Genomic DNA, 26,098 nt, shown 5'->3' on the forward strand with positions numbered 1-26,098 from the left:
TTGGGACACTTAACTGACTGAGCTACTACCCAGACACCTTGGCCTTCTCATTTTCTGAGTATTAAACCATTTGCCACCTATTAGAGAATGCTTGATACTCACTTGATTTTTCATCATCTGTGGCAGACTGGCTTTGTAGAGGAAACTGCAGCTGCCAGAGTGGAACGTGTGAAACAGGAAAAAGGCATTTTCTGGGAACACTTGGCTAAAGTTCCTGTAGAAGAAGCAAAGTGGTCATCTTTACAGGTACGGACTGCTTTTCGGTATGGGTCAAGCTTTAAGAGAAATTCTGCCCTTGTTGATAAAAAAATTAGTATGGTTCCTGGCCTCATACTATCAAAATATAATCAAATAGATCTAGACATATAAAATTCTCCTGTTTTACAGTAGCTGCTCTTTTAAAAATTGCATTTCTTCCTCCTGAGAGGTTATCAACACATAGAGCAGAGGTGGGACTACAAAAAAAACCCAAAAAACAAAACAAACAAGTTTTAAATATCATACTAACTCATATACTCTTTCAATATGACTTTCAGTTGTTTCTAGTAACTTTAAGGAAGGTGAAGCTACAAATGTAGCAGTTTCTGAACCACAGAAGAAACCAATGAACTCACCTTCCAGAATGTTTAGCTTGATCCCTTGCCTCCTTCATCAAACCAGCCTGAATAATTTCTGACAGTGTCCAGAAATCCTGTCTTCCTATTATAAGGCAGAAGTCTGATACCACCAAGGATATTGTTTTGAGCACCGGTAGTATATTTAGGATAACGATCCGTAAGAGGAACTATATTCTGGTGAGTTTTAGTTAGAACTCATATATAAAGAACTTAAGTTTATGTTAGTAACTTGTTTTCAAGACATATTTAACTTTATAGATTTCAGGCCTAAAAGTTTCATAGCAGTGGTATAAATAAGCCCTCAAGAATTTATTATGATTGGGATCCCTGGGTGGCGCAGCGGTTTGGCGCCTGCCTTTGGCCCAGGGCGTGATCCTGGAGACCCGGGATCGAGTCCCACGTTGGGCTCCCGGTGCATGGAGCCTGCTCCTCCCTCTGCCTGTGTCTCTGCCTCTCTCTCTCTCTGTCTCTCTGTGTGTGTGACTATCATAAATAAATAAAAATTAAAAAAAAAAAAAAGAATTTATTATGATCTTCCTTATTGGGAAGACCATGATTACAAAAGATGTGTTGGCCCAGATTTCCCCCTGCCACCCTTCCCAGTGCACTGATGCTAGAAAGCCTGACAATTTTTAATTGGGTTGAAAAGCATCTGAAAGGCCATAGCACTTAGCATTAAAAAGTAAACTGGAATCATTCAGAAGATGCATACCTGGGGCTTTTTTTGTCAGAACAGATTACAAGATATTTCCAAAGAGTACTCATTGGAAACAACTGGATGAGGCAGCATTCCTGTTACTTTCCTTGGACCCTAACAGTAATAGCACCCCGAATTACTGTGACAAATGAGAAATGCCTTTGCATAGTATCTAGGTGATTATGGGCTTGGAGGTTCCCTCCTGCCTTGTGAACCAATGACGAAATAAAATGTGCACATAAAACTCCCAAAAGTTCTTTTATCATCTTGGGAATGGGTATCATGGCACTACTTATCGTATGTTTTTCTCATTTGCCAGCCTTATTCAAAAAGAGCCCGTCATGAGTTCCCCTTGGAAGAAGAGTATAGGTCAGCATTGCAAGCAGCATCAGGGGCCCTGGAGGCAATTGAGTCATTACTCCAGAAGTCTCCTGCTCCAGAATGGTTTCTAATGAAAATGGAGACCCTCCAAGAAAGGATTGATGAGCTAAAACGACGTGTACCCTAGGGTGGCCCTTAAACGGATTGGACCATGTTACTCATAGATAGAACTGGGTATGATTTTTATCATCCAACACTCTATTTTGTAAATGAATATATTGATGTAAGTATGCATTTTCTAACACATATAAAACAACTTTTGTAAAGTTGAATCTAGTGAAAATAGTCTTTATTGGACATTTAGAGAACAGGTGGGAGGGGGTGATATTTCTCAAGAACTTTGGTACAGTGTAATACATGTGGAACAGTCAAGGACTGCCCAGGTACCCACAGGGCCAACAGATAGTACAACTGTAAACAAATAAATAAGCTGCCTAAGGAAACCTTAGCGATTTAAAATCATTTATATACTTTACAGCTAAAACTTTTTCAGTAAGTTGTATTTCATAATAAAGCTTACTCTTCTGTTAAAGAAATGGCACAAAATTAAGCTAATCAGCTTGAATTTTTGTATTTATTTTCTTCTGGAATTGTCCTGGAAAAAAGCAGTAAATTCAACCTTTCCACAGCTACTTGCTCTTCACAGAAACTGGCCTTAGTCAGACGCACACGGGCTCCTCCTCCAAGAAGCCAGCGCTGAGCCTCTTCACCGCCGGGGCGCTAGCCAGCACTCGACCACTCACACTTCGGTTGGCACAGATGGGAGAAATGGATGCTTTTGGGTTTTCTTGTCTGCAGAGCCCGCTTTTGAGGTATTAGTTTGATTTTTTTTTATTTTTTTTAAGAAATCCTTTTCCCTAAAGTTATAGCCGTTGTCACCAGTTATTATCTTCCCAGTTCAGCTCCCCTTCATCTCCCCAGCCTTCAGACTCTCCCTGCAGCAAGACAGAGCAAATCAAGGGTAGGCTGCTGAGACAAATCATTTCTGGATGTAAAAGGACCTAACACTTGCCAGAAAAGAGCCCCCACGCTAAGAAAAATAACTTATTCTAACAGGAAGCTGCAAAGTAGGATTACTTTGGTTCCAGAGTTACAAAACCACAGCACTTGAAGTTAACTTCCCAAGGGCCATATATGTACAATTAAATTGATTTGATGACACCCTATTCTTGGGTTTAACCCCTTTTAATCAGTGGGTTCTAAGAGTAACCAGTGGCCCATTAAACACTTAGTCTAAGCATTGCTTTTTTCTGGGGAAGGAAAGATATCATTTATAGGAACTCCATTGCATTCATTTGTGCTCCACCCGTCACTGTAAGCAACTGTGTACATCAGTCTCTTCCCTCACTGAGAAAACAGCATGTCTGTTGTAAATGAGACAGTGCAACTGGTACATATCCCTTAAATTAGCACGATTTACTAATCCTCACCTCAGTAATCTCTGCTGCAGCAAATTTTGAGGAGAACTGCATCACTGTTGAGACGTCATCCTTGTTGGAAACCATCATTTCTGTCCTCAGTTCAGGCAAAATAAGAATAGCAGCTGAAGGTTTAATTTCTGGAATCATATCAGCAAACCAGTCCAACTCTGGATCTTGTACTGGCTTCTTTTTTACTTGGATGGTAAATTCCTCTCCTAAACCAAGTTCTGATGGAGCCTTAAGGCGCCTTTCTTGTGATGACATGTTCAGTGGCTTGGTTTGGTCTGGGTTGTCCCTGCTTTGTGCATGATTAGTCTTTTGGGGTGGAGTTGATTTTAAAGGCCTGGACTCTTCAGTGAGTGAAAGCAAAGTAGGAATGGCCTCCTGCTCCCCTGAGGTGCCCGGTCTAACAGCTGGGACTCCATCTCTCGCACTTATTTCAGTATCTGTGCTGCTGGGTTCATAGTCGTCCCAAGCCACCGCCTCCTCCATGTTCAAGTTAGTGAGCGGGGATGTGGAGGTCTTGTAGGCTTCTGTGGGACAACTCTGGATGCTGACAGTTTTGTTTTCAGGCTCCTCAGGCTCACTCCAATCAGGCCACTCCTCAGACTTTTTAGAATCTGGTGGGAAGTTCTCACCATCTCCAGAGTTATTTTTCACATCTGAGACTCCATTAATGGGAAACTTAATAGGTTGAGGAAATTTATCACCTGTGGAGATATGTACAGAACTTATTTTCATAAAGTGTTAAGAGCAAGTAATATATTTAGGAAAAGGTTAACACTTTAAAAAAAATGTATGGCTCTAATTTCATAAAAATATCCAGGTTACTAAATTGTACCTGCAAAAGAGATATCCCAGCAGAATGTAACAAATATGTGAGGTAGGTTATTCAGATACTTTAACTAGAGCATACAATTCTTCACTAAATATTCAAGCGTATTGTTTATTGGTGTATTATCTATAAACAAATATAGAAATGTTCTAAGCCAGGCAGTGTTAACCCCAAAAAGTGTTGTGTGCTCAAATAAGTTTGCCTTAACCCAACATAGTATCTCTTTTATTTATTTTAGAAGGGGGGGGGGGGTGGCAGGAGAGAGAAAGAGAGAATCTTAAGCAGGCTCCATGCCCAGCCCAGAGGGGCTTGATCTCAAGACCCTGAGATCATGACCTGAGCTGAAATCAAGAGTAAGATGCTTAACCAACTGAGCCACCCAGGCAACCCTAACATGCCCTCATTTTAATCAGATTTCCTTAAATGTAGTCAAGGTCCTGGAATCTTGCACAATGAGTGTGTCAGGACTCTGCTACTAACATCTCCCCAAACTTACTTAACCACACAACTCTCTTTTTCATGGCATACCTACTGCCATCTAACAGAATTAGCATCCTCTGATACAGTTTGGAAAATGTTGCACTAAAGCACCAGAAGTACCAAATAATGTCAGCTAGCTCTCCTCACCAGTTATGAATAAATGGTAGGTATATAACCTGTAGTCCAGGAAAAGCAGATGACACCCCAGCTGACTACAGTTATACAGAAATCAGCCTCGTTATTCCCAAACTGCCCTTAATTTTTAGAATTTAAAACTCTGTACTCAGGAATAACATTCATGTAACAGTGGAAAAACTATATAAATTGAATATTTCTACCTGTCTGTAAAAGAGTATTGTAGCAATCTCGCTGTATCTGCTTCTTGCTGATGGGCATGCTGCCAGAAAAGAAACATTTAGGGAACATGCCAGAGGAGGGGTTCTCCAAGATTGGCGCCGTCTGACTCTGCTGGCTACAGAAGACGTGCGGGGGAGAATCTGAAGATAAATAAAAACTCCCAAAAATAAAAAGGATAGTAAATAGCTTCTTGCTCTGTCAGGGTGAGTAACAGGGGAAATGGGTATATTTAACACAGATAAAGGATAAGTTGCAGAGAGAATCTTTAAATATCTTAAGAAACACACTCATTACAGAATGGCCTGCCTGTGTCCTCAAGGTGTTTCAGGGCAGGCTGAGGTCTACATGATGGTAAGGGACTTGAAACAGTTCAAGCATTGGGTGAGCAGTTGGATTAGATATAACCTTTAGAATACCTAATTAAAAAAAGTTAACAGCCACTGAACATTTTGTCAATTTAAAATAATTGATTCTACTTTTTAAAAAAAACTCTAAGAATACAAGCACACCAATGTGAATGTACTTAATGCCACAAACTGTACAGTAAAAATGGTTAAAATGATAAATTTTATTTTACAAACATTTAATTCCCACCTGGGGAAAAAAAATGTTTCCAAAAAAAAATGGTCTTTAACAGTTTGCCAGAAAATTCATACTCAACAGTGGGCTTTGGTCAAAAGGATTCCAGCAAAATTTTTGGCATACTTCCTATGCCTAGGTAGGTCATCACAGGGAGGCCCTGCCTGACCTCTGCAAGCCCTGTAGCCTCTTGCCTGCTTCTGCCACCACCCTCCCTGCTGAGGGGCTCCCAGGGTCTCCTCCAGCTCTCCTCCATCCAGACTGACTTCCCTAATGTAAGTAAGATACTACCCTTTTCATAAACCTCAATATTATCCCATACGAAGTCTGACCATATAGTGAAATTGCAGAAGAACAGAAGGAGGAAAAAGTCTAAGGGTAGCCTCCTGTATCCATGCCCCCTCCCTAGCATTCTCTCTCATCCTTCAGAAAAAGGACCACTCTAGCTATGAACTTGAAATGCAGGCTGCAGCCAGGGGTTGACAGCCATCTTGGATGAAGAGTTTAACTACTTCGGGAAGTCAGTGGGATCAGACCTTGATCTGTTTTGTAAAGTCTCCAGGAACATCTATTTTAATAAAAATTCATTTGTTACTCCTGCTTTTGGTGCCTTTTTGGTTTCTGACTAAGATTACACATCAATAGTATATAAAATGTCCAGAACTAGGAAACTGCATCTAATAAATAAAACAGTTATGAAGATTGGGGACTCTTGCTAATTCAACATGCAAAGCTGCCCTGAGATGGACTCCCACAGTCTTATCTCAAAATAGCACATACCACCGCCACCATCCCCTCAATGTTCCTCTGTTAGGAAATATAAATAAATCTCTCATTTGCTGTTTGTTGTACTCTGCTAAGAGAAAAACTGGTAACACACGGCCTTCATTCACTCAATGCAGTGTGAACATATCCTGGCAGGAGAGGAGGGAGCAGCTTCTTCATGACCTTCTGCAAATCTGGACACAGACTTCATTGGCACCATGAAGACCTGGACCCATCAAAACTTCAGAAAGCCAGTGTTGCTTTAAAGATTCTCCTGGCATCAAAATTAGGGGAAAATCTGATAGGTCTTTTCTACTGTAACTATTCGGATAGTATCAAATACACTATCCATGACAGCTGAATCAGAGATCTGCGTTTCCTCACAAGGTCACCATCTGATTCTAGGTTATACCCAGGACCAAAGAAACAATAATGCTGATATAAAATTCTTGACTTTTACTGCTTACAAAGACCAGAAAGTAATGCTCCATCCCATGTAACATCCAATGGGAATAGCCCAGAAATAAAGATTTCTTGAAGTACCTAAAAACCAACAGCTCTTTACTTAAAAGGCCATCAATACCAGAAAAATTCGAATATCTAGTGTTATAAGGTGCTATAGCCCTTTTAGAAGCTGACAGTATCCATTAAAATTTTAAATATACATCATTTGACTCAGTAGGTCTACTTCTGGGACTTTATGTAGTTTGGCTTTTATTGCTAAAAGATAAAGATTTCAGGTACAAAGACATCTGCTGCATTAATGTAGTGGTTAAAAATCCAGAAATGAAAGCAATATCCATTAAGAGGGAAATCACTGAATTGCATTCAGTGAAATATTAGGCAGCTGTCAATAAAGGTGTCATTACTATGTACTGACCTAGAAACCAGTCTCTGATAAGCCACTACGTGAGAAAATTAAGCTGTACAATTGCACGTAGTATTTGCTCATTGTTTTGTTAAAAAATTCTACATATGGGCATGTGTGTATAAACATACATCTGTGTGTCTTTGTGGGTTTAACAAAAGGGAAAAAAAGAGTCCCACTAAACTATTAAAACTGGTTACTTTACACACCCAGAAGGAATTGGGAAAGGGAAATTACTCTTTACCATTCTCTGTATCATTTGACTGAAGACAACCCACCATGTTATTTGTATAATGTTAAAAATCTAATTAAAATAAAAAACTGTACTTTTCATTCTTACCTTCTGGGGAAAGGTTGACCGTTTTAGTAAAACTTGGGGCAGTGCGTTTGAAGATCTTGGTTCTTTCTCCTCCCACAACCACCTCTGGTCCAAGTAAAGACACCAGTACTGCTAGGCTGTGAAGAGTAATTGCCACAATGGAATCGCTGGTATCACGCAAGCCCAGTAACACCTAGGAGCAAATCAGGTCATAAGTGTACACAACCATGTTGCCTGCCTTTTGTCCCCATAAACAACCAACTGGACTGCAAGCAATCAGTCTATGCTTGCTCAGATGACTTCATTTTTTACATAGGTGTTGTAGGTCAGTAGCTCTCAAAACTGACTGTGGTCAAGGACCAGTATTTTCCCCTCCCAATCAATCACAGACTGAAACACCATTAAAAATACAATAAAAAACAAAAATAAAGACATTAGAAATAATATAAAATTACTGTGAAACTGCTATAAAAGGTTCTAGACTTGTCCATCATTCCTGTCAGCTTGTGCCCCAGGATCAGAAGCAGCTGAGCACTCTGGAGATCTCAGCTCTTTAAGAGATGACAGCCTCTTAAATACTGACGACAGCCAGTATTCCAAGGAGGCCTCCCAGCAACTACTGATTAGGCCTGACCCTGCTTACTGTCAGATTAGCTGAGATGGGGTGGGGTTCAGGGTGGTATGGCTATAGAGGCCTCTCCAAATCTTTGGAGAATCTAAATATTCAGTCAAAAGACAGAGTGACAAGAGCCTATACCTGTGGCAGCGGAGCTAACTGCAGACATCTAGTCTGACAACTGGCCCTACCTACCAATGAGTGCAGAGCAGCTTCAGGCCTCTGAACAGCACAGGGAGCAAACACTGTCCGCTGTGTCCACAGCAGGCAAAGTGGGTCACAAGAGCTGACTGGGCTAAAGGCAAATGAGGCTCAGCCACAAGAGTAGGGTATGCATCGCCCATACAGGAGACCCCTCTGGAGTGCCTGGTACCGATGACCTGGCAAGGACTACCCTTCTGGGCACCACAGGACCTCTTCCACATAAGATGTAGCTGATTTCCCTAATACATAGAAACAAACAGAGAGACAAAATGAAGAGACAAAGGAACATGTCCCCAAATGAAAGAACAAAATCACAACAAAAGAGCTAAATGAAATGGAGATAAACAATATGCCTTATTCGAAGTAATGGTCACAAAGATACTCAATAGACTTGAGAAAAGAGTGGGTGAAATCAGCATTTCAACAAAACAGAAAAAAAAAGCATTTCAACAAACAAAATATTAAAAAATGAATTCAATAACAAAAAATACACTAGAGGAAATATCAGTTGATTAGTGGATACAGAAGATTGATATTGGCGAATCAGCAATTGGAAAATGGTAATGGAATGCACTCAAACTGAATGGCAAAAAGGAAAATAATAAACATGAGGATAGGTTAAAGGAATTCAGTGACATCAAGCATAATAACAGTACTTACAGGAATCCCAGAAGAAGGGGAGAAAAGAAAACAAAACTCATCTGAAGAAATAATTGCTGAAGACATCCCTAATCTGGGGAAGGAAACAGACATCCAAGCCCAAGAAGCAAGGAGGACCCCTAACCAGATTAACCTAAGAAGGCCCATGCCATGACACAATATAATGAAAATGATCATCAAGAGAGAATTTTAAAAGCAGCAAAAAAAAGGTAAACAGTTGCAAACAAATAAAATCCCATAACACTATGAGCTGATTTTTCAGGAGAAATTCTGCAGGCCAGGGGGAGTGGCAGGATACTCAAAATACTGAAAGGAAAAAACCTGCAACCGAGAATACTCTACCCAGCAAGGTTATTTTTCAGAATAGGAGAGACAGTTTCCCAGACAAAAGTTCAAGGAGTACATCACTACTAAACCAACCATACAAGAAATGTTAAAGGAATTCTTTGAGTGGAAAGAAAATGACATAATCCATAGTAAGAAAATTATGAAAGGAAAAAATTTCACAGGCAAAAGCAAACATATAGTAAAAGGCAGATAACCACTTTTAGAGCAATATGGAGGATAAAACACAAAAGAAGTAAAATCAACTATAATCTACAGAAATCAAAGAATACACAAAAAAGATATAAAACATGACCTCATGTACATAAAAGGCTGGGGGGGGGGTAAAAATTAAGTTCAAACACAGTTTAAAGAAAGCACTGAAAAGACCATCAACTTAAAATAGACTGCTATACACACAAGATTTTATATATGAACTTAGTGCTAACCACAATCAAACACCTGTAATAGATACACAAAATGTAAAAGAGAAAGGAATCCAAGCACAACACTAAGAAAACCATCAAACCACAACAGAAGAGAGCAAGAGAAGAAAGGAACACAGAAGAACTACAGAAACAACCAGAAAACATGTTTAAAATGGCAGTGAGTACATACCTATCAATAATTACTTTAAACATGAATGAACTAAATTTCCAATCAAAAGATGCAAGGTGACTGCACAGATAAAAAAACAAGACCCATCAATATACTGCCTACAAGAGACTCACTCAAATCTAGAGATACATACAAACTGAAAGTGAAGGAACTAAAAAAGACATTCCAAACAAGTGGAAGTGGAAAAAAGCTGAGGTAGCAATATTTTTTATCAGACAAAATAGATTTTAAAACAAAGCTGCAGCAGGAAACAAAGAAGGGCACCACATAATGATAAAGGGATCAATCCAACAAGAGGATAGAAAAGAAATCCAACAAAACAATAGAACAATAGTAAACAGCTATACACACACCATAGGAGCACCTGAATATACAGAGCAAATATTAACATAGAAAAATAGAGAGTAATAATAATTATAGGTGACTTGAACACCTCACCTACATCAAAAGATAAATCAGACATAAAATCAACAAGGAAACAGTGTTTTTTTTTTTAAACAGTGGTTTTGAATGACACATTAAACCAAATGAACATAACAGATATATACAGAACACTCCATCCAAAACAGCAGAATACACAATCTTTTCAAGTGCACATGGGACATTTTCCAGACAAGTCTCAATAAATTTAAAAAAACTGAAACCACATCAGGCATCTTTTTTAACCACAATGGTATGAACTAGAAATCAATCACAAGAAGAAAACTGGGAAATTCACAAACACATAGAGATTAAACCCGCTACTGAACCCATGAGTCAAAGAAGAAATCAAAGGAGAGAAACAAAAAATAAACCTTATGAGATAAATGAAAATGGAAAAACAACATAACAAAATTTATGGGATGCAGCAGAAACAGTTCTAAGAGGGGAATTCACTGTGATAAAAGCCTACCTCAAGAAACAACAAAAATCTCAAACATTAACTTTATACCTCAAAGAGCTAGAAAAAGAATAAATGAAAAAAAAAAAGCAAACTAAAAAGACAACAAAAAAAAAAAAACTAAGAGCTGGTTCTTTGAAAAGATAAAACTGAAAGCTTTAGCTAGACACATCAAAAAAAAAAAAAAAGGGAGGACACAAATAAATATAATCAGAAACAAAAGAGGTGTTACAACTGATACCACAGAAATACAAAGCATCATAAGAGACTACTATGAGTGATTATATGCCAACAAATTAGATAAGCTAGAAGAAATGGATACATTCCTAGAAATATACAACTTCTTAAGACTGAATCATAAAGGAACAGAAAATCTGAACAGGCTGATCCCTAGGAAGGAGACCGAATAATCCATAAACTCCCAACAAACAAAAGTCCAGGACCAGATGGTTTCAGAACTACAGAATTATACCAAACATTCAGGGCACCTGGGTGGCTCAGGGTTGAATGTCTGCCTTTAGCTCCTGTTGTGATTCCTTGGTCCTGAGACTGAGTCCTCATCAGGCTCCCCGCAGGGAGTCTACTTGTCCCTCTGCCTTATGTCTTTGTCCCTCTGTCTCTCGTGAATGAATAAATAAAAAAGAATTTATACCAAACATTTAAAGAAATAATACCAATCTTCAACTGTTCCAAAAATTGAAAAGGAGAGAACTCAATTTTATAAGGTTAGCATTACCTTGATATCAAAACCAAAGGCACTAAAAAAAATAAAATTGCACACCAATATCCCTGATAAACACTGATGCAAAATTCCTCAAAATTCCACATTCAACAATACATTAAAGAGATCATACACTATGATCTAGTAAGATTTATTCTAGGGACATAGGGATGTTTCAACTTTTGCAAATCAATGTAATATACCACATTAACAAAATGAAGGTTAATAATCATAAAATCACCTAAGTAGATGCAGAAAAACCACTTGACAAAAGCCAACATCCATTTATGATAAAAACTCTCAACAAAGTGGCTATAGAGGGAATGTACTTCCACATAATAAACGCCATCTATGACAAGCCCACAGCTAACAATATACTCAACACTGAAAAGCTGAAGCTTTTCTTCTAAGATGAGGAATAGAAAGATTCCCCTAGTCATAGCCATTACATAAGAAAATAAAAGGCATACAAATCACAAAGAAGGTTTTACTTTTTTTTTCAGTTTTATGTCACGATTTTCAGATGACATATATATGTATATGACTAGTCAGAAAACATATATATGTAGCCAAACTCTAAAGACTACTAAAAAAAAAATCTGTAATAAAAAAAATTCAGGGGATCCCTGGGTGGCTCAGCGGTTTAGCGCCTGCCTTTGGCCCAGGGCGCGATCCTGGAGTCCCAGGATCAAGTCCCACGTTGGGCTCCTGGCATGGAGCCTGCTTCTCCTCCCCGTGTCTCGCCTCTCTCTCTCTCTCTCTCTCTCTCATGGATAAATAAATAAATAAATCTTAAAAAAAAATTCAGTAAAGTTGCAGGATACAAAATTAATATGCAAAAATTTGTTGCATTTCATACACTAATAACAAACTACCAGAAAGAGAAGTTAAGAAAACAATCCCAGTTACAACTGCATCAAAAAGAATAAAATAACTAGGAATTAATTTAAGGAGGTAAAATACCTGTATCCTGAAAAACATCAGTATTTAATAAAAGAAGCTGAAGACACAAATACATAGACATTTTCTTGTGCTCATGGATTAGAAGAATTAATACTGTTAAAATGCCCATTCTACCCAAGCAATCTACAGATTCAATGCAATGCCTATCAGAATACCAATGGCATTTTTTATAAATTTTTTTATTTTTATTTTTTATTTTTTTAATTTTTTTATTTATTTATGATAGTCACAGAGAGAGAGAGAGAGGCAGAGACACAGGCGGAGGGAGAAGCAGGCTCCATGCACCGGGAGCCTGATGTGGGATTCGATCCCGGGTCTCCAGGATCGCGCCCTGGGCCAAAGGCAGGCGCCAAACCGCTGCGCCACCCAGGGATCCCCCAATGGCATTTTTTATAAAACTAGAACAAATAATTCTAAGATTTCTATGGAAGCACAAAACACCTCCAATAACCCAATCTTTTTTTTTTTTTTTTTTTCCAAAGCAAATGTAAGAAGAAAAAAGCTGGAGGTATCACACTCCATGACTTCAAAGCATATTACACAACGCTGTAGAATCAAAACAATATGGTATTTGCTTAAAATCAGACACATACATCAGTGTAACAGAATCAAGAACCCAGAGATAAAGCCATACAATGCAAATCCAAACCACAATGAGTTATCATCTTATACCTGTCATAATGGCTAAAATCAAAGAAACAAAAAATAACAAGTGTTGGTATGGATGTGGAAAGAAAGGAACCCTAATACATTGTTGGTGGGAATGCAAATTGGTACAGCCACTGTGGCAAACAGTATAGAGGGTCCTCAAAAACTTAAAAATAGAAATACCATATGATCTAAAAATTCCACTACTGGATATTTACCCAAAGAAAATGAAAACACTAATTTGAAAAGATACATGGGCAGCCCCAGTGGCTTAGCGGTTTAGTGCCACCTTCAGCCCAGGGCATGATCCCTGAGACCTGGGATCAAGTCCCACGTCGGGCTCCCTGCATGGAGCCTACTTCTCCCTCTGCCTGTCTCTCTCTCTCTCTGTCTCTAATAAATAAATAAAATCTTAAAAAAAAAAAAAAAAAAAGATACAGGCACATGTTCACTACATGGCTTACTGCAATATTATTTACAATAGCCAGGACATGGAAACAACCTACATGTCCATCAACAAACAAATGGTAAGAAACATGTTGGATATATACACAGTGGAATACTACTCAGCCGTGACAAAAGATGAAATCGTGCCACCTGAGACAATATGGATGGACCTAGAGGGGATATGCTAAGTGAAATAAGCCAGACTCAGAAAGACAAATACCATACGATTCCACTCATGAATGGAATCTAAAAAACAAAACACACACACAAATGAAACAAAAAGCAGAATCACACCTATAAATACAGAGAACTGATGGTTGCCAGAGAGGAGGGAGAAAAAGGCTGGGCATGATGTCGGGTGAGAGGTACAGGCTTCCAGTTACAACATATGAGTAAATAAATCACAGGAGTAATAGGCACAGAATGAGGAGTACAGTCAATGATATACTGTAATAGTGACATATCAGGACAAATGAGCCATAATCTCATACCTATTAGAATAACTTTTATTAAAAAGACCAGAGGTAACAAGGGCTGGCGAGGATGTGAAGAGGGAACCCTAGTGCACTACTGGTGGGAATGGAAATCAGTGCAGCCACTTGGAAACAATATGGAGGTTCCTCAAAAAGGAGAACAGAACAGAAGAGAACTACTGTAAGATCCAGCAATTCCAATTCCGGGAATTTATCCATAGAAAACAAAAACACTAACTTACATTTAATTTACATTTAACAACCCCCTCCCATTTACTGCAGGATTATTTACAACATCCAAGATATGGAAACCTAAGTGTCCATCAATGGATGAATGAATAAAGAAAATGTGAATTTATACACACACATACACTCACAGAGGAATATAATTCAGCCATATAAAAAACAAAATCTTGCCATTTGTGACAACATGGAGAGACTTTGAGAGCATTATGCTAAGTGAAATAAGTGACAAAAAGACAAATACCGTATGATCTCACTTATAGGTGGAATCAAAAAAACAAAACAGGGGTGCCTGGATGGTTCAGTCAGTGGAGCATGTGACTTGATCTTGGGGTTCTGGGTTCAAGCCCTACGTTGGGTGTGGAGATGACTTAATAAAAATTTTAAAATCTTTTTTTATTAAAGATTTTATGTATTCATTTGAGAGACAGAGAGAGAGAGAGAGAGAGAAAGGGAGAGAGACTCTGAGAGACAGAAAGAACATGAACAGGGGGGATGGCCGGGTTTGTGTGGGGGAGAGGGCAGAGGGAGAGGGAGAAGCAAACTCCTTGTGAGCAGCGAGCCTGACACAAGGCTCAATCCCAGACCCTGAGATCAGGACGTGAGCCGAAGGCAGATGCTTAATCATCTGAGCCATTGAGGCGCCCCCCAAAATTAAAAACTTAAAATAATAATAATAGAAAAAATAAGCAACAAAAGCTCATACAACAGACTGGTGGTGCCAGAGGTGGGAAAGAGGATGGTGAGGAGAGGGCAGAATGGGTGAAGAGGTCAAAAGGTACAAATTTCCAGTTATAAAGTAAATAAGTCAGGGGTCTCTGAGTAGCACTGTCAGTTAAATGTCTTGGTTTTGGCTCAGGCTACAGGATGGAGCCCTGTGCTGGGCTCCTTGCTCAGCAGAGTTGCTAGAATTTTCCTCTCCTTCTACTCCTCCTGTGTGCTTGCACTCTCTCTCTTAAGTAAATATATCTTAAAAGAAAAAAAAAAAAAAAAAGTCAGGGGCACCTGGGTGGCTCAGTTGGTTAAGCATCTGCCTTCCACTCAAGTCATGATCTTATCAGGGCACTGGGATCGAGCCCCATGTCAGGCTCCCTGCTCAGTGGGGAGCCCTCTACCTCTATTCCTCCCCTCGCTTGTGCTCTTTCAAATAAATAAATAAAAATCTTAAAAAAAAGTCATGGGGATGTAATACACAGCATGGTGACTATCACTAATATTACTTTACTGCATAAAGTTGCAAAGAATGTAAGTCTTAAAAGTTATCAAAAAAAAAGAATTTTATAAACTATGTATGGTGACAGATATCAACAAGTCTTACTGGGGTGATCAGTTTACAAATATATACAAATACTGAATCATGTGGTACACTTAAAACTAACGTTATATGTAAATTATATCCCAGTTGAAAAATGTTTTAAATGTTCACTCTCCTTATCTGTACTCATATCATTTCAGGACCATAAACACAGTTCTCGAGCTGGCAGTGTTCCACTGAGCACACTCAGAATCACTCATCCAGGCTCTCATGCTTATGTTCCCAGCCCCACCCTGTTCCCAGCTTTACACACGCAAAAGGACAGGACTTGGAAAACTCTCTTTATATCTGATGCACATATCATCTGGCCCAAACTGAGCCAACTGAGATCTCTTTCCAGCAATAACTGGAATGTAAAGACACCAATATGGCTTGCTAAAATGAGAACAATGAACTTGGAAGCTACGGGGACAACCATGTTTGGCCATGTGTACATGCCCATCAATGAAACTGGTCTGTGTTAAGTCAAAAGTGGGACAGATAAAAAGAGAAAGGAAAGAAACGAAGACCATATGGCTGAGTCCCATCTGCACTTGATTTCCATGTAAGGTGGTCCTGATATCTTTTTATTAAAGCCTCTTGTTTTGCTTTCACTTAAGTGGGTTTCAGTTCCTTGCAACCTAAAGAAACTCAACTAAGACAGCCACATGCAGGTCTTAGAAGTTTTAGTCTGTGCCTGGGTGGCACAGTCGGTTGACTGGTTTTGGCTCAGGGCATGGCCTCACAGTTGTGGGATTGAGCCCCGCATCAGGTACCACACTCAGTACGGAGTCTGCTTCAGATTCTCTCTCCCTGCCCCTTCCTGGTCACGTGCTCTCTCTAAAATAAATAAAATCTTTTTAAAAAATTGGCCAAGTTATTCCCCTACAGAGGAGAGGCTTCATAGTCTTTCACACGCTGACAATGAGTCATTCTTTGAGCTCGGCTCAGTGCCAATTCTGAGACCTATGAGAACTTGATTGTGGGGGAGTGCTCTGTCCCTCTTCTACCCCTTTAGACACACAACATCAGAATAACATTACTGCTGCAGATGTAAGCACAAAGTGCTACGTTGGGTTTGCTTGGCCCTAAAGCCAGCCACCCAACCCCGCCCCGGGGGTGTCTCCCAATATCCATGCACTTGTGTAAACCAACACTTAACCTGGGCTGACTTTACGACTCCCTCAAACCAAGAGAATATAATGGAGGTGACACCATCTATTCTTAACCTGTGCCTCAGGAAGGCCACTCTAGAGCTTCTGGTAGTCCTGGGCAGCCATGCAAGATGTCCACCACCCTGTTAGAGATGGGACAAAGGGGAACAGAGGCCCTGACATATCCTGAGACTACATGGAGAGCGGAGCCTGGCCCAGCTCAGCCTTTCAGCCATCCCCTCCAGTGTGCCAAGGGACAGCTCATCAGCTGATATTACTTGGAATCACAGAATCCCCAAACTGCCCAGTCAGTCCAAAGAATTGTGAGACAAAAATGACTGTTGTCTTAAGGCACTAAGGCACTGGGGGGGGGGGGGGGGGGGGGGGGGCGCGCATGTGTCACATAGCAACAGCAACAAACACGTCTCTCTCCTACCTCTTAGCTCCCTGAAAGCAAGGGACATTATATACGCCTACAGTCCCAGGGCCTAAACAAAAGGCCTGGCAGGAAACCAGGCCTTACGAATAATGTGCAAATAAATTAATCTCAGGAAAACACATTACCTGAAAGATATCACAGACCTGACAAAACCTTTTACAATCTTGTACTTTAGAAGACTGTCTCCTAAAAATTCATGTCCACCTGGAATGCGACCTTAAAATGGAGTTGCACTGGGTAAAGGTGGGCTCTGAATCCAATGACTTGTGTCTTTTTAAAAAGGCCAAGTGAAGACACGGAGGAAAAAGGCCACATGACAACAGAGGCAGATCGGCATGACACAGTTACAAGCCAAGAAACGTCAAGAACTGCTGGGAGCTACCAGAAAGCTGGGAACAAAGGCAAGGAAGGACCCTCCCCTACAGCCTTCAGAGGAAGCACAGTCCCACTGACACCATGATTTCCAGAACCAGAAGAGAATAGATTTCTATCGTTTTCAGCCAGGCCAATTGTGGTAATTTTTTCCATCAGCCACAGTAATCCAGCGCAAACCTGGAGCCCCCGAGCAGCTGATCAACAGGCAGGGGACCACTGGTAGGAATGATTTCATGCTCCTCTTGGTTAGAACCTAATTATCTTATGGTATATAATTATGGACACTTGTGGTTTATGTCACAAAGCATCCACAAAGGACTCCTGTTCTTCCCCAAAGAATTAGCAAAAATAACAGTTTTTCCTGGGTTAAGACCAGATATGTTAGTTCAGCAAATCTGCCTATGTGAATGGAAATGCAAGCTGAACTTGAGCCCTCTAAATCCCAGTAGCTTTGAAACCCAACCGTTGTCTGAGAGCCTCCGAAGCAACAATATCCATGCTCCAAAACCCCCGCCTTCCTTTGGGCCCCAAGTGACCAGTGCCTGCTGCACCCACCACTCCTCGCCACACTCCAGATGGCCTGTGCAGCGCCCGCCTCTAACCTGTGGCAAGATGACTTTCTTCAGCTGCTCCTGAGTGAAGTGCTCCACGTAGGCCTCCAGATGGGACAGGAGCACCATCCGCACATGTTCCTCGTGAACCTCAAACAGCTGCAGCAGCACCGGGATGACCCGTGACTGGAACAGCGCTGGTGACAGCAGACAGGGGGTCTGTCCCCGTGCACTGTCTATCCCCCAGATCACAGGTGGTTAGAGATAAAAAAGCACACTGTCATTTCCGTGAAGGGAGCACAAAGGATAATTTATAAACTGAGCCCTCAACTGCACACATACTCTAAGTACTCTTCTAAATTCTTAGGGGCCCCAAACCAAAGGGAACCTTTGTCGTTGACCCAAATCACTCAAGGCTCCATTATCTTAATTGTAGAAATACTTTTGAAATGGTCTATCAGACTTCATCAGTAACAAAAAAGGTTCTATTTTAATAGGTTCCGGAATCAGTAACTTTTTATATGTTTCCACTTAATGCGGAATTTCATAACTAGATTAGATCATTATTGCTATTGCATTTTATCTGCAAAACCAGGAGGTGTTAAATGTCACAACAGGACTTGACGCTGGGTGGTCCTCTCTTCCTGCTAGTTATGGCAGTGGTTATCAGAGACACCCATCATCGTCATTTGGGGACCAGTGAATCAGTCTTATAGCAAATTTTTAAAAAGTTCCCCAGGTGATTCAGAAGCACACCCCCATCTAAGGTCTACCGAGCAACAAAATGTCAGAGCTATAAAGAAAAATTTGGGGACTGGCCAATCAGTATGCTGCACATCTGAAGCTAATGTAACACTGTGTGTCAACTATACAATTGGAGGAAAAAAAAACAAAAAAAAAAAACCATCTCAGGGAATGACAAAAGATATAAAAAAATTCTGCATTGTAAAATAATTACCTATAATGCTACTTTCTTGGATTGAGATCTTTTAATAAATTCTGAAACAGAATTCTACCTAACAAAAAATTCTATAGAACTGGGTTAATGCTGTATTCTCTAAACTGGTATGTTACCATCTGCAGCACTTATAAAATAACAGGGTATTAGAATAATAACCTCATTTCACATTCAGAAAAAACGGAAGCTCCAAGTAGGAAAGTGATCTCCATGCTTTTCAATCTTTCTACTGAAAATACAAAATAAATGGGTTGCTCCTGGGAAGTCAGAAGGCACAGGCCTAACTGCAAATGCAAAAGTCCTGTGACGATGTATGCCTTACCTTAAAACTCCACGTGCATCTCCTATTCTAATCTTACGTGTGTGTGTGTGGACTTTTTCAATATACTACCCTTCTATGGTAAATTTGACTCTCTAGGAGATGCTCCTTATTTACCTCATGGGCTCTTGTACCCAGGTTTTAGTCAAAATGATCACCTCATAGGCCAACAGCTATTTTTAGAGACATTCTCTACCTATACCAGGTAGTAATCTCAGTCTGCTCAAATAAAGACTAGTAATGTCCAAACTCCTTAATACCCAATAATCCTTTGAAAAAAATTCACCTTTTTTGGGGCCGAGCAAGTGAGGAAGAAAACTCTTCACAGCGACTGGCTCTGCAAACACCAACTGATTAAGCAGAAGAGGCACCAACCGTGAGGCTATTAACTCCTCTGACAAGCAGCTGACTCTGTCCAGCAGGAATCTGAGGGCAAAGAAGAAGAACCTGGGAACCTAGCTGTGACATCGGATCCACTCCCTTGTACGCTTCAGACATACAGCTCTCTCCTACTTCTGTCAGAGTGAAGTACTACGCACTGTGGCCAGGAGAAGTGCACAGGGAGGTCCGAGGTTTTTAGGAGAAATGCAGAGGGTGAGACAAGGCTGCCGGCATATATACAAGCTCTGATCTGAGCTATGAAAGGTTGCAATCCTTTCCTCAATAAGCCAGAGGCTTCCTAGCCAATAAAAAGGACTTTCTTCAAATTAAAAAAAAAACATGGAAGATAGTAGATTATGTAGAGTTTCCACAGTGAACAACAACAAAAAAAACAAAACAAAACAGGCTTTTGTTACTAAACTTTCTAAAATAACACATATAAGAGCACTCTGTTAACACACAGATAATTTGGGGCGCTCTGTGGCTCAGTAAGCGGCTGACTCTTGATTCTGGCTCATGATCTTGGGGTCGTGGAATCAAGCTCCATGTTGGGCTCCATGTTCATGAGAGTCATGAGAGTCTGCTTGGGATTCTCTCTCTCTCTCAACCTCTGCTTTGTCCCCTGCTCTCTGTCTCCCTCTCTCAAAAAAATAAATCTTAAAAAAAGAAAAAAAAGAGGGACCCAGATATTAGGGAGCAATAGTAGTAAACTCTCACTATCACCGTTAGAAGTCTTGCCTCTAACCACATGAGGAAACAGGGCACTGTGAACAAACAGGTCTACATATTCACTCCTGCTTCCTCCCTAGGTCCCAAGGGTCCCAGGGCCTCCTCTTTCTTCCCTGCCTTCCATGCAGCCATCACCCTTCACCCATCCTCTTCCAGGACTGCTATCTTCCATGAGCCCTACTCCCTTAGCCTACAGACGTACTCACATCTCTTCCACCCTTAAAAATGTCCTTCCCATCTCCACTCCCCTCTCCAGCTACTGTCTGTTCTCTCTTCTCTGAAGCCTCAGGAGGTTTTATCCAATGTCTACTTTCTCACCTTCTGTTCACTCTGTACTCACTGTGGCCTGGCTCCCCTTCAGACAAGGCTGCCCGTGCTCCCTGAACTCCTCGGTGACCAGGCATTCCCCCCACCTTTCCCAGGCTTCTGGGCATTCTCTGAGGTTCCTCTAACCATCATTGCTTTGTCTCACTTCTCAGCCACCCTCTTACAAGGTTGGTGGGTGCCCCAAGGTTACAATCTGAGTACAAGGTCTTCCCCATGTCCTTGCTTTCTCTGAGAAACTGTTACCAACTGCAAGCTCCTCCACCCCAATCCTCACTGCTGGGTTGTCAGCTGCAGATGTCTCTCTTGGGCCTCAGATCCTTCTGGCCAAATGCCCACACATATCTCCACCTATAGCTCCACACATGGCACAGAGATGGCCTGATCCCAAACTCCTCCCAATCCCTGTGCATTAGGGCCTCTCCTCCAGGATCCTCTCATGCTCTTGGTGATAATCATTAAGGGCCGGCCAATTTGATGTTGTGAGTACTTCTTATCTATCTTGACCTCACTTGAGGCCTGCCATGGTCTACCAACATCCAAGTCCCATGAGAAATAAATCTGTGCCCCCAGAGACAACACAGTGATCTGCTTCAGGAGATTTAACCATCTCATAGCCTGCTTCCATGACTTCCACAGTTTCGATGCCTGAAGCCCACTACTTATGAACAGTGTCAATGCTCCTCACTGCCCTACCCAAGGGTGTCTCTCACCCAACCCTGCCCTGGAGATTGCACTCCACTAGAACCTAGCTTCTAGTTGTGCCACACACAGGATGCACCGTGCTCTGCCTTGCACATTCATACATGCTGCCCCTCTGCCTAGAATACTTCTTCTCCAACCACTGCCTCCTTCATCCTCTGGGGTCTCAGAATGCTGCCTACAAGCTCATATCACCATTTATGCTTCTCCACCAGAACCCTCCCTCCAACCCAGGGCCTAGCAGAAAGCCAGCACATAGGAAATGTCTGATAAACTTGGTCCAAGAAAGAAAATGTCTGAACTCCTCTCTCCAGAATACCTGAAGTGATGACACAGACTTAGTCCATGTTACTGAATTTTAAGCCTTTAACTTTCTTTTTTTTTTTTTTAATTTTTTTATTATTATTATTATTCATTTATGATAGTCACAGAGAGAGAGAGAGAGGCAGAGACACAGGCAGAGGGAGAAGCAGGCTCCAAGCGCCGGGAGCCCGACGTGGGACTCGATCCCGGGTCTCCAGGATCGCACCCTGGGCCAAAGGCAGGCGCCAAACCGCTGCGCCACCCAGGGATCCCCAGCCTTTAACTTTCTGAACTTACTTGAAGAATTCAGTTTTCTCCTCTTCACTCTTCAATGTTAAACTTTTCAAGAAATTCACAACTTCTAGAAAATCATTCCTAAATGCCAAAGAGAAAAAAAATATACAGGACAATAGATTACAGAAGGCATGTTAAACACAGAAGCAAGAACCACAGACCACACTACGTTAGTCTTCAAGGAAACAATGTCCTGTGCCACTTAGAAGACTGTAATTTAAACTACGTAGCTCATGAGGCAGGGGCTCTGAACCAGCCCGTGAAGAATCCAGCATTTTAAGAACAGCAAAGAGTTCTGTGAAAAGGATACAGGCTTCAGCACACATGGTGTGCAAACACCCACAGACTCGGTGGTTTGAGCAATCAGAGGCATCTGAACTTCTGTTGCAACAGTGTGGTGAAATGAACTGTCCTGGGAGCGATGGTACTGAGGTGATCAAGCACTGCAACAGTTGCTGAATCTCTAGTCTGCTATGGTGGAGTGAGAACTATGAGAGGGCTGGGGGAGAGGCATCTTGTGTGCCAATCACAGGAGCCTTCCCATCACTCCTGCCTGAAGCGGGGAGGCCATTTTCTCAACCCGGTAGGGAGGAGGGTGAGGGGCTGTGGGCTCCCCACAGGGTCCCTGAGTCTGCTCCCATTCCCCTATCCCTCGGGACAAGGCTACTGGGCCTGGGACGGACACTGCCGTGTTCAGCCTCACCAGCTTCCTGTCCCGGGGTCGCCACATCTTATATCCACACCCCTTTCCAAACTCTGGCTTAGCAGCAGAGAAAAAGCACAAAAGTCTTTTTTTTTTTTTTTTTTTTTTTTAATCTACGATAGTCACACACAGAGAGAGAGAGAGAGAGAGAGAGAGAGAGGCAGAGACACAGGCAGAGGAAGAAGCAGGCTCCACGCACCGGGAGCCCGACGTGGGACTTGATCCCGGGTCTCCAGGATCACGCCCTGGGCCAAAGGCAGGCGCCAAACTGCTGCGCCACCCAGGGATCCCAAAAAGCACGAAAGTCTTAACTGAAGTCTAATCAAGCTGGCTCGGCTGCCTCAGCAAGAGATGCCAACCTGGTTTCTCCTGCTCTCTCTGGCCAGGTTCTCCTCTCACATCTAACCATCAGAGTTCAGGAAGGGGGAAACAGTGTGTGTTTTAGCTTTCTCTCCCATCTCTACTTAAAATACAATTCTCACTAAAGAACTCTTATCACACAGCGATGAGAGAATCTACTTGCAGTAAAGGACTATTCTTTGTAGAGGCCTTATATCAAGGTAAATAAAGTGCCTTGGTTAAAAGACTTGTAAAGGGAAAGGTTTCGAACAGTTTCTCTGAAACACAAAATTCTAATAAATTTAGTGTAATGACCCCTCTGCCCTTTTTAATATGGCCCCTAGCTCCACCCTGGAGGTAATTCACCCCCTCTGAGGATAACATCAGCTTTCCCCTCACTCTGGTTTTTCTCAGGCCCTCCAACTGCAAACACATAAGAATCTTTAGTTTCAAAATGGACATAATGTCAATTTTGCTAATAAAAGTTGTGACCATGAAGTTAACCTGTGAGTCATGGAAAGGAGGAGGAGGATGTATCATTAAAACTGACCTTGAAGAGAGGTTCAGAAACATCTCTGAATCCAGTGACAGTATTAACATTTTGTCGTGCCCTCCCTTTAAATCGACCTCTGTGCTCGTCCATCACGAATTACTAAACCAAGAAGACAATCTTCGGCCTGAAGAAAAATGAGCTCCGTTCCCCCAACAAGAAAAAATTTCAACGGTAACAATTCATATCAATAACATGATGGCAGGGGAGTTTCTCAATTACCTGACAACCGCAAACCGTTGGACACAGCCTAGCTTCTTCTCCATCAGAAGTCCTAAGTGGACCTGGTTGTTAACTTTAGACTCAAACCTTCACCACAGTTAAAGATTTCTCAAACTTCCTGTGATAGGAACCTGAGAGGCAGCCCAATCTCGCCCTCTATTTTCCCACATGGACGTGATTTAACCTCTCCTGACAATGAACAGCAACAACAGAAGGGGCCGTGTGTCGGAGCCCCCGAGCCCCAGGGCCGAGCACAGGTCGGAGAGCAGGCCAGCAGCAGTGGGAGGGTCTGCAAGGCCCACCAGACGCCCTCACCTGAAGAAGTCATGGGACAGTAAGGTGCAGAGCGCTGGCCGACGGTTTGGAATAGGATTCAGCAGGGTTGAGTGCAAGGTCTGTTGGAAGCTGGAGAGAACATCCGCTGAAACTGAAATCCAGAGCTACAGTTAGTTTCCAATGCCTTCTCCCTCTTTCCAGGACCTCTATAGCTGGAGACTGACGAGAGCAAAAACCAACCTGTAAAAGCCCAAACAAACAAAGCCCTGGCTGTTGCTAACCAGCTTCCTGCTTGCCTGAAGCCAGACTCCTCCGGCAGGTGAGGAAAACTGATCTGCCGACACAGCCAGCCCCCCAACCTTGCTCCCTGGCTGGTACTTTAATGCAGCTCAGGCCGGAAGAATGTCTAACAGGGCAGGTCTGTGGGCCTTTCCCACCAGGGTTCCCCTCCACAGAACAGGAAATGTTTTCTGAGTGGCTGTATTCTCTCATCTTCCAAGGATGGTACATAATTGCCACCATTCCAGACACAGTGGAGTAGTGAGTTCGTTCCCCACAAGGGAGGCTTCCTGACCCTAAGGGAGTATTCAGGCTGAGACAATTTAGAGCCAGCAGCTGAATGACGCTTGTAACCTCAGAACCCTGCAGGCACCTAGTAAAAGAAACCCCATGAGAACTGAACGAAGCTTGGGCCAAGTGCAAGCCCGAGCCGGGCCAGCGAGGGCCTCACGCAGTAAGCACCAGTCCCCGCGGCAGGCAGGCACCTAGAGGCCTCGAGTGGCAGGAGCAGAGTGAGGCTGGCTCCAGGTATGCCACTGGAGAGCTCAAAAGAGAGAAGAAAACCACGTGCTCAGTAGCCTGGACTTTCCGGGGCAACCAAAGAAAAGGTAATGAGTACATTATATCCAGAAGAAACAAATCAAAAGGACTTGGAAAGAATAAGAGCAAATAAATGGTAAGCTTGACTTAGATTAATAAAAAATGTTGAATCCTCCTCTTTCCTTCAGATCGTCACATGTCAGTGAGTAACAGCATTCATTTACACGGCTGGCTGAGTAAGGAACAGAGGCGTTAGACCGGCATATCAACACCACTTAATAAGAAAGGAAGCCAGTGATACTCGCAGTCAGAGCGGAGAGGGGCTCCTACTTCAAATGCTTCTAACTATGCAAAGTAATCAAAGCTTCCTTCCTCACTGCTGTGAAGATCTGCCCTAAACAGGTTACCTGGAAAGCAACAGGTTCCTAACTATCATCACAGACTGCAGTCCATTGAATCCATGCAGAACAGGCTGTGAATGACTTTCTTACTTATTCTGTAGATGTAAAAGAACTCCGACTCACCCTGTTCACTTAAGATTGTGAGCAAGCTTTCCACCAACGTCCCAAACGCATAGGCATCACGGGCATGTCCATGTGACTCTGGCAGAGTGGTGAATTCTGGAGACTAAAAGCAGTAGAGATCATTAAAACTTGAGAATCTGCCGAATAAAACATGTCTAATTTTTCTCTGCAGCACTGTCTCCCATTTTGGCATTTATGATACTCACAGCTAACTACATAGTACACTGGCTTACAGGCTTCTAAACTATGAGTGAATGCAATTTATCAAAGATTTAAAAGTATCAAACAAGGGCGAGAAGAAAATAAAAGGCCTAAATATGATATGTCTATGGCTTTCAAAAATATTTTTGACTGCAACCCAGATTTAAAAATTTTTTATTATTATTTTTAGTGGTAGTAGTACTGTACACACATATGTATAAATACACACATAATGGAAACAAAAACTTCATAAAACAATACTTATTAGCCTTACTATTACAGTACTTAGTGATATTTCCTTTTTACTCCTTTTTCTCAAAATGCTTGTCAGAACTTCTAACTCGATTTAAACCCCACAAATCAGTCTGAAAAACACTAATACATACACACAGCACTGATTTGGATCAACATGATTTATTTCTAGTATTATGTCTATATTTAGACTTGTAATTGGGTTTGTATTTCCTGTACAGTATATTAAATATGTCTTTGGGGATCACTGTTTACAATAGTTATTAAAACAAA

General features: G+C 41.6%; 2 protein-coding genes across 23 annotated transcripts in view; one reads left to right on the top strand and one right to left on the bottom strand.

The window, feature by feature from the left end:
- FIRRM (FIGNL1 interacting regulator of recombination and mitosis) overlaps positions 1-16,026 on the top strand; it is a 53,216-nt gene extending 37,190 nt beyond the window's left edge. For 4 of the 9 annotated variants that reach the window (XM_072732967.1, XM_072732965.1, XM_072732968.1 and 1 more), the window contains 2 exons: positions 127-246; positions 1,634-2,241. In XM_072732967.1, the coding sequence (XP_072589068.1) occupies positions 127-246; positions 1,634-1,822 (309 nt within the window). In that variant the 3' untranslated portion in view covers positions 1,823-2,241. Of the gene's footprint in view, positions 1-126; positions 247-1,633; positions 2,242-2,324; positions 2,537-6,269; positions 7,393-15,571 lie in introns of those variants that run through there. The other 5 variants (XR_011996337.1, XR_011996336.1, XR_011996338.1 and 2 more) reach the window with 4 other exon arrangements.
- The window catches only part of SCYL3 (SCY1 like pseudokinase 3), a 44,657-nt gene continuing 20,511 nt past the window's right edge, over positions 1,953-26,098 (bottom strand). For 9 of the 14 annotated variants that reach the window (XM_026003326.2, XM_026003328.2, XM_072732969.1 and 6 more), the window contains 9 exons: positions 25,373-25,475; positions 24,069-24,180; positions 21,943-22,020; positions 19,493-19,632; positions 17,981-18,165; positions 7,341-7,512; positions 4,770-4,928; positions 3,126-3,826; positions 1,953-2,630 (listed from right to left, as the gene is read on the bottom strand). In XM_026003326.2, the coding sequence (XP_025859111.2) occupies positions 2,571-2,630; positions 3,126-3,826; positions 4,770-4,928; positions 7,341-7,512; positions 17,981-18,165; positions 19,493-19,632; positions 21,943-22,020; positions 24,069-24,180; positions 25,373-25,475 (1,710 nt within the window). In that variant the 3' untranslated portion in view covers positions 1,953-2,570. The remainder of the gene's footprint in view (positions 2,631-3,125; positions 3,827-4,769; positions 4,929-7,340; positions 7,513-17,980; positions 18,166-19,492; positions 19,633-21,942; positions 22,021-24,068; positions 24,181-25,372; positions 25,476-26,098) is intronic. The other 5 variants (XM_072732974.1, XM_072732975.1, XM_072732973.1 and 2 more) reach the window with 1 other exon arrangement.

Source organism: Vulpes vulpes, chromosome 13 (assembly GCF_048418805.1).
Source record: "Vulpes vulpes isolate BD-2025 chromosome 13, VulVul3, whole genome shotgun sequence".
Classification (NCBI taxonomy): domain Eukaryota; kingdom Metazoa; phylum Chordata; class Mammalia; order Carnivora; family Canidae; genus Vulpes; species Vulpes vulpes.